The sequence below is a fragment of the Nothobranchius furzeri genome, chromosome 13 (assembly GCF_043380555.1).
Source record: "Nothobranchius furzeri strain GRZ-AD chromosome 13, NfurGRZ-RIMD1, whole genome shotgun sequence".
Taxonomy (NCBI): Eukaryota; Metazoa; Chordata; class Actinopteri; order Cyprinodontiformes; family Nothobranchiidae; genus Nothobranchius; species Nothobranchius furzeri.
The window spans coordinates 55,650,793-55,659,571 of NC_091753.1; the positions used below are offsets into that span (position 1 = coordinate 55,650,793).

At 49.5% G+C, this 8,779-nt stretch overlaps 1 protein-coding gene across 1 annotated transcript; it reads left to right on the forward strand.

Annotated features, from left to right (window-relative positions):
• Positions 1-1,366: 1,366 nt before the first annotated feature.
• LOC107379926 (coagulation factor VII) lies at positions 1,367-6,506 on the forward strand. Its single transcript, XM_015950892.3, has 10 exons — positions 1,367-1,518; positions 1,721-1,893; positions 2,203-2,227; positions 3,961-4,074; positions 4,177-4,311; positions 4,577-4,866; positions 4,969-5,083; positions 5,280-5,476; positions 5,544-5,669; positions 5,746-6,506. The coding sequence occupies exons 1-10, from the start codon at positions 1,455-1,457 to the stop codon at positions 5,995-5,997; spliced, it is 1,491 nt and encodes a 496-aa protein (XP_015806378.1). The 5' UTR covers positions 1,367-1,454; the 3' UTR covers positions 5,998-6,506.
• The last annotated feature ends 2,273 nt before the right edge of the window (positions 6,507-8,779 follow it).

An 8,779-nucleotide genomic window follows, 5' to 3' on the forward strand; every position in this document is an offset into this window, starting at 1 on the left:
AGCATTTGTTGCATTTTTCAAACAGGAAGTGGGAGTGGAGTAAAAATCTAGTAGGGGGTGACTTGCTCTTTAAAGAGCAAGTCACCCCCTACAGGTAACTTACTCCACTCCCACTTCCTGTTTGAAAAATGCAACAAATGCTGTTGCCTAGCAGACCGAGAGAGCGTAGCCGCTAACAAATACACACACACGACATTGTGACATCATAATGTACCATCTAACATCATAGTGTACCTCTTAGCCAATAGCGGTGGCAGATTTAAATTCATATGCAGTGCAGAGTTTTTACCTGACGACGGCGCAACACTGACAGTTTTAGGCAGAATATTTAAATTTTAACTAAGATGCACTAAAGTGTCAAATTATTGATTACACGTGTCTGCAGCACGATCAGACACTCGTTTATGTAATCAGCAAAAAACAGTTGATTTGGGGGTGACTTGCTCTTTAAGTCCATCGTTTTGGGCTGAATTTATTTAGTCACCAGCTCTTAAATCAGGCTCATCAACATGGGTTCGTTTTGTCCTGTAGTGAGGGTTTTCCTTCCAGGTGACAAACGGTGCCTTCCAGAGGATACTGTGACCTTTGACCTTCAGCGATGAACAGGTCCTGTATTTGGTAAATGGCCTGTATTTGATATAGCGCCTTCTAGAGTCCTAGAACCCCCCAAGGCACTTTACAACACAATCAGTCATTCACCCATTCACACACATTCACACACTGGTGGTGATGAGCTACGATGTAGCTACAGCTGCCCTGGGGCGCACTGACAGAGGCGAGGCTGCTGAGCGCTGGCGCCACCGGTCCCTCCGACCACCACCAGCAGGCAACGTGGGGTTAAGTGTCTTGCCCAAGGACACAACGACAGCGACAGACTGAGAGGGGCTCGAACCTGCAACCTTCTGATTACGGGGCGAGCACTGAACTCCTGTGCCACCGTCACCCTAGGTCCTCTGACATGGGTTTGGATTCTTCCACTAGGGTGACAGTGGCAGAGGAATTAAGTGCCCGCCCTGTAACCAGAGGGTTGCCGGTTCAAAGCCTGTCTGTAGCGGTTGAGTCCCTAGACAAGACATGTAACCTGCCCTTGCCTGCTGGTGATCAGAGGGACTGGTGGTGCGAGTGCTCGGCGGCCTCGGCTCTGTCGGTGCACCCCAGGGCAGCTGTAGCTACATTGTAGTTTATCACCATCAGGCTGCCATTGTGTCCTTAAGCAAAACCTAGCTGCCTCGCCTCTGTGTCTGTAGCTGTGGATTAAAGACCGTCCGGTGCATAATAATGACGATGATGGGACTACAGCGGTGGGCTGTTGTCATTGCTGGTGACCTTTCACCTGCAGCTTATTTTGTTGCGCTGAGCTTCAATATTTGAGTTTTAGGTAATCATCAACCCGTCAGTCAGACCTCTGCACCCCATTTTACCTGTGGACAGACGCTGGAGGACAGAAGACGGACATGTTGTCCACGGCGCTGGCGCTGAGCGGCCTGCTGGCCTGCTTCCTGCTGATAGAATGTTCAGGTGAGACTCTGAGAAACGTTCAACATTTCCTGTTCACCTGATCAACTTGACAGTTGTAAGCACGGCTGAGCGTTTTATGTGAGCTGATTCTGAACAATCGTCACGAAACCGGATCAGTTCCGACGGGCTCGGAATCATTTGCGAGGACCGGCCCTGAACCACGGAGCAGAGGTCTCCAGGTAACGGTGTCGTTTTCTCTCAGTGTTCCTTGACCCACGAGATGCTGTTCAGCTGCTGCGCTCCTCCAGCAGGAGGCGCAGAGCCAACTCCTTCTCCCTGGAGGAGCTGCTGCCAGGAGACCTGGAGAGGGAGTGCTACGAGGAGCTCTGCTCGCAAGAGGAGGCTGCTGAGATCTTCCAGTCCCAGGAGACAACGGTATGAACCGGCTGAGGGCAGAAGCCACATAATTCCCTTGGTTTAATCAAATCATGTGCTTGTTCCTGTTCTGAGAACCGTTTAGAACCTGGTTAGAACCCAGCTAGATCTAATTCCATGCTGTCGTTCTTTTTAAAACACAGAAACAGTTTCGTTACCTGTTTTGTCGCTACCTAAGATGTCCAGTTAGATCTGCCCAGACCCAACTGGGTGTCCTACAGAGCCCGAGGTGGACCAGCAGCTTTTCTGACCCGGACTGCAGATGTGTTGAGTTAACAGTAATATTAGCTCTACCTGTCTCATCCACAGATGGAGTTTTGGTACCGATACAAAAGTGAGTTCCATCATCATCTTCCTCCGGGTCCATCAGGGGCCTCACTCAAACCGTTGAGGTGGAAATTCCTGACATCTTCACCAGCAGCTCTTCTGCTCCTTCCCTCATGGGATTCCAGAGCGTGTTTCTGTTTTCACCAGTTAGACAACCTGCAGCTGTTTCATGTTTATGCCGTTTTATTTGTGGAGTGCTTTTAACACAGCACGACCACAGCGCTGCACATTAAAAACAGACAATAATCACATAAAGGAATAAAAACCAAACAGGCATTTAGAACCACAAAATTCAACTCGTGTAAAATTCAGCTACCAAGACGGAAGGGAGGAAAACTCGTAGGTTTGAGACTAGAACCAGGTTTAAGTTCAGAGCCAAGGAGAAAAAATGTTTTCAGAGGAGATTTGAAAGCAAGGATTGAAGGCGCTGGCCTAACCTGGAGAGGCAGAAATCCAGGATTTAGGAGAACATGGGGGCGGGGGGGGGGGGGTCCTCTCGCCGCGGGTCTGTAAACGTGCCCTATAGGAACAGTGAGGAGGAGCTGATCTGCAGGGTCTGCAGGGTGGTGGCGATGGAGCAACCCACTCAGATAGGAGTAGGCTTGACCTCTTAAGGACTTGAAAGCTAAAAGAAGAATTTTAGCCGATCTGTCGTGGTGAAGAGGGAGCTGAGCCAGAAAGCCAGGCTCTCGATTTACCGGTTGATCTACGTCCCAATCCTCACCTATGGTCATGAGCTTTGGGTAATGACCGAAAGAACGAGAACGCGGATACAAGCGGCCGAAATGAGTTTCCTCCGTAGGGTGGCCGGGCTCAGCCTTAGAGATAGGGTGAGGAGCTCGGACATTCGGGAGGGACTCGGAGTAGAACCGCTGCTCCTCCGGATCGAAAGGAGTCAGCTGAGGTGGTTTGGGCATCTGGTCAGGATGCCTACTGGACGCCTCCCTGGGGAGGTGTTTCGGGCAGGTCCTGCCGGCAGGAGGCCCCCGGGTCGACCCAGGACACGTTGGAGAGGTTACATCTCCAATCTGGTCCGGGAACGCCTTGGGGTCCTGCCGGAGGAGCTGGTGGAGGTGGCTGGGGAGAGGACGGTCTGGAGCTCCCTAGTTGGGATGCTGCCCCCACGACCCGGACCCGGATAAGCGGAGGAAGACGACGACGACTTAATCCTGAATTGAAGCGGCAACAAGTGGATAAATTGGAGAATCGGTGTAATGTGGTGTCTTTTATTAGCAAAGGCCGGGAAACTTGCTGCTGCGACCGGCTGAAGCCTGGACAGAGCAGCTTTGCTAAGGCCATAAAGGCAGGAGTCACACGGGTGGCGCTGGAGATGAATAGTCTTCCAGCGTGACCCTGAGGGTTCTGTTACAGAAGTATGACTTAAACCAGTCAAGAGCCAAACCTGTGACGCCAGCCCATGAATGGAGTCTGTCAAAGGCCGCAGATAGATGGAGAAGAACCAGAACGACATGAAATGTTAAATTCAAGGCCAAAAAGACGCCATTGAACATGCGTACATGATCTGTTTTGGTGCTTTGCTGGTTCCTAAAATCTGATTAAGAATGCCCATCACCTTATGGTCAGACGGCAAATCAGCTGTTCATAAACCACTTTTTTGAGTACTTTAGCTAGAATTGGTGACGTGAAGATTTGACGGAAATTAAAAGTCTCAAAGGACCTCTTCCAGGTGACGTCACTTCCTGGTGAAGGTGTTGTGTGTGTGCACCTCCTGTGTTGTAGATTTGAACCCCTGCAGCACCAACCCCTGTCTGAATGGAGGCATCTGCACTGTGGGCCGAGGAGGATTCACGTGTCTGTGTCCACCTACGTACCAAGGCAAAATCTGCGACTCAGGTAAACAGCACCTGGAATTCAGATGGACGTCCTGTGGTGCCAAGACACAAATCGCCTGAGGGACAGGTGAGAATTCTGGGTAATTGTTTCTGTTACGCGCAGCGGTCTCCGAGTGTCGCTACAAAAATGGAGGCTGCCTGCAGTACTGCAGAAACTTGGAGGGCGGCACTGGAGTCCAGTGTGGGTGTGCTGATGGATTTAGACTGGAGACGGACGGAAAGAGCTGCACGCCAACAGGTAACCAGTGACATCTGACCTGAAACACACCTGGCTGACGTCAAGCTAGAGGTAATTGATAAATGGCCCACACTTGTGTAGCACCTTTCAGAGTCAGAGGACTCCAAAGCACTTTACACTACAGTGTATCATTCATCCATTCACACACTGATGGTGATGAGCTACGATGTAGCCACAGCTGCCCCGGGGTGCCCTGACAGAGGCGAGGTGTAAAAAGTCTGATGGTTCTACTAACAGACTCCCACCAATGTCTCTCTTCATCCAGTTGAGTTCCCCTGTGGTCGCCAGCAGGGGCCGATGGCCTACTACAGTCGCTCCCTGTTTGATTCCTCTGAGGATGTCAATGTTACCATGGAGATGGACCGCATCCTGGTCGGCAACAGCTCCACAGTCGGCGAGGTTTCTGATAAGAACACCACGGAGACACTGAAGGAGTTCTTGACAGCTCACCCAACGTCTAGCTCCACAGGTGTGAAGGAGGAGCCGGAGGGGGCGGAGCTAAGCCCTCGTATTGTCGGAGGAAACCTGGAGAGAGCAGGAGGGAGCCCGTGGCAGGTACGGCTGTGTCGGACACAAACAGCTGTAAAGTAGCTGGATTTGACATCACTTCTTTGTTTTTGTCAGGTTTGAATCTGACTGGTGTGTTTGGGTTGCCAGGTTCTGATCCACAGGTCAGACGGTTTTGGTTTCTGTGGAGGGACCCTGATCTTGGATCAGTGGGTGATTTCAGCCGCCCACTGCTTTGAGCAGTCTGCAGACCACGTCACGATAGGTGAAGATGTTGAGCTCGACTGAATCTGCAGCAACGTGTTCCTTTAGACCAACACTCACATTCTGGTTCAGAAGGTTTTTGGAAACTTTACGCATAAAATGTGAAGTGCAGTCAGGAATAGTGAGGCGTTCCTTTGGGAAGCAGTGCTCGGGAAAAGCTAGACACACTGATAATCATTCTGATTTTGGGATTTTAGGGGACTACGATAGAAATCGTCCTGATCCAGGTGAGCAAACAATAAAGATCCAGAAGGTCATCGTCCATCCACATTTCCATCCCTTTACCTTTGACAGCGATATTGCCCTCCTCTACCTGGCCCAGCCAGTCGTCAGGAGCTTCACGGCCATCCCCGCCTGCTTGCCAGATGCTCACCTGTCTGAATACCTACTGAAGGTAACCTGACATCAGATGTTTAGCTGTGTGATGAAGGTCTTCGCGCTGACTGGGTGTTTATGTTTAGGACGAGACTCGGGGTGTGGTGACGGGCTGGGGGGCCACTCGGTACCTGCAGCGTTCCTCTCGCTTTCTGAGGAAGGTGACTCTGCCAGTGGTTAGGTACCAGGACTGCTCAGCATCCACTGACCAGGTGATTAATTCCCTTCCTCTGAGTCATATGGCATCCTCCAGGTGTGTTAATCCTGCTTCTCTTGTGCACCCGGCAGGTGATCACAGACAACATGTTCTGTGCAGGTTACCTGGACGCCAACATGGACGCCTGCAGTGGTGACAGCGGCAGCCCATTCATCGTTCACTACAGAGGAGCTGGGTTTCTCACCGGGGTTGTCAGCTGGGGAGAGGAATGCGCTGCTAAGGGGAAGTTTGGCGTTTACACTCGTCTGGGAAACTTCCTGAGTTGGATCAGAGACACGATGCAAAAACTGGACCTGAACGGGACCCAGATCCAGTCAGAATAAAGCTTTCAAACTGGAACAAACATGAATTACCATCAGTTCCAAGATCAGTTCCTGCAGGACGATGATAAAATCTGGTCTAGAACAGGGAGCCCAAGAGAGAACTCCAATAGAACCTAAGACATTTACTTTAAAATCAGTTGGTTTTTGTTGGTTTCTGATGTGTCTCAATGACTTGAGTCCAAGAAGCAGGAACCAGAGACTACAGCGACGCAGACCTTCTGCTCTGAACCCAACCCCCCTCATCCATAGGCTCTGAGAAGATGTGGCATAGTCCAGAACCACAACAAGAATAACAGATCCATGCACTCAGTCTGCGAACCATGTTGAAGTGAATCGGAGTCTGAGTTAGATGAAGAGTTAAGTCGTCTCTGATTAACGTGTGACTTGTTTGGCTGTGGGTTCTAAACTGTTCACAACAGCGTTGTTAGCATGAAAATATAACCTGCAGGAGAAACATTACTTTCAATGTCACTGGTGTACAGAATAAAACAGAGTGGTCCTAACCCTAACCCTGTGGAACACCTTTACCCATCAGTCACCAGTATGCTGGGTCCAACCCTAAAGACAAGTCGGTGAAATGTGTTGTCGTCAGATACCTCAGTTTAGTCATTTTAAAGCTGATTCCCATATCAGGGTGTAGTTGTGTTAGATCAGGGTCTGGTTGGGTTAGGTGTAGTTGTGTTAGATCAGGGTGTGGTTGGGTTGGGTGTAGTTGTGTTAGATCAGGGTGTGGTTGGGCTGGGTGTAGTTGTGTTAGATCAGGGTGTGGTTGGGTGTAGTTGTGTTAGATCAGGGTGTGGTTGGGTTGGGTGTAGTTGTGTTAGATTAGGGTGTGGTTGGGTGTAGTTGTGTTAGATCAAGGTGTGGTTGGGCTGTGTGTAGTTGTGTTAGATCAGGGTGTGGTTGGGTGTAGTTGTGTTAGATCAGGGTGTGGTTGGGTTGGGTGTAGTTGTGTTAGATTAGGGTGTGGTTGGGTGTAGTTGTGTTAGATCAAGGTATGGTTGGGTTGGGTGTAGTTGTGTTAGATCAAGGTGTGGTTGGGTTGGGTGTAGTTGTGTTAGATTAGGGTGTGGTTGGGTGTAGTTGTGTTAGATCAGGGTGTGGTTGGGCTGGGTGTAGTTGTGTTAGATCAGGGTGTGGTTGGGTGTAGTTGTGTTAGATCAGGGTGTGGTTGGGCTGGGTGTAGTTGTGTTAGATCAGGGTGTGGTTGTGTTAGATCAGGGTGTGGTTGTGTTAGATCAGGGTGTGGTTGTGTTAGATCAGGGTGTGGTTGGGTGTAGTTGTGTTAGATCAGGGTGTGGTTGGGCTGGGTGTAGTTGTGTTAGATCAGGGTGTGGTTGGGTGTAGTTGTGTTAGATCAGGGTGTGGTTGGGTGTAGTTGTGTTAGATCAGGGTGTGGTTGTGTTAGATCAGGGTGTGGTTGGGTTGGGTGTAGTTGTGTTAGATTAGGGTGTGGTTGGGTGTAGTTGTGTTAGATCAGGGTGTGGTTGGGTGTAGTTGTGTTAGATCAGGGTGTGGTTGGGTGTAGTTGTGTTAGATCAGGGTGTGGTTGGGCTGGGTGTAGTTGTGTTAGATCAGGGTGTGGTTGGGTGTAGTTGTGTTAGATCAGGGTGTGGTTGGGCTGGGTGTAGTTGTGTTAGATCAGGGTGTGGTTGGGCTGGGTGTAGTTGTGTTAGATCAGGGTGTGGTTGAGTTGGGTGTAGTTGTGTTAGATCAGGGTGTGGTTGAGTTGGGTGTAGTTGTGTTAGATCAGGGTGTGGTTGAGTTGGGTGTAGTTGTGTTAGATCAGGGTGTGGTTGGGTGTAGTTGTGTTAGATCAGGGTGTGGTTGGGTGTAGTTGTGTTAGATCAGGGTGTGGTTGGGTGTAGTTGTGTTAGATCAGGGTGTGGTTGGGCTGGGTGTAGTTGTGTTAGATCAGGGTGTGGTTGGGCTGGGTGTAGTTGTGTTAGATCAGGGTGTGGTTGGGTGTAGTTGTGTTAGGTAGGTGTCAAGTAGGTGATCAGCTCAGGTTTACGCAGAGCAGAAGGAAGGAGAGCGCCCTGGCCGCACAGGTTAAACGTTCCTACTTTAAGAAAACCGTTAAATTGCATTGTTTATGTGCTACCTGGGCACTCCAAATATTTATTTAAAATGAAATCAAAGGAAACTGTAATGGTATCGAATGTTTATGATTTACAATTTAAAAAATGAAAGTGATGGGGAATTTTTTTAACCCTGTCTGTCTAGCTTAACATCATATATATATATATATATATATATATATATATATATATATATATATATATATATAGCCATGCCCCGATGTGGGGGGGGGGGGCGTCGACATGGTCGGGACATAGAAGGGGGTGCGTGGCTAAATAAGTTTGGGAACCACTGGATTAGGGTGTGGTTGGGTGTAGTTGTGTTAGATCAGGGTGTGGTTGAGTTGGGTGTAGTTGTGTTAGATTGGGGTGTGGTTGGGTGTAGTTGTGTTAGATCAGGGTGTGGTTGGGTGTAGTTGTGTTAGATCAGGGTGTGGTTGGGTTGGGTGTAGTTGTTAGATTAGGGTGTGGTTGGGTGTAGTTGTGTTAGATTAGGGTGTGGTTGGGTGTAGTTGTGTTAGATCAGGGTGTGGTTGGGTTGGGTGTAGTTGTGTTAGATTAGGGTGTGGTTGGGTGTAGTTGTGTTAGATCAGGGTGTGGTTGGGTTGGGTGTAGTTGTTAGATTAGGGTGTGGTTGGGTGTAGTTGTGTTAGATCAGGGTGTGGTTGGGTTGGGTGTAGTTGTGTTAGATCAGGGTGTGG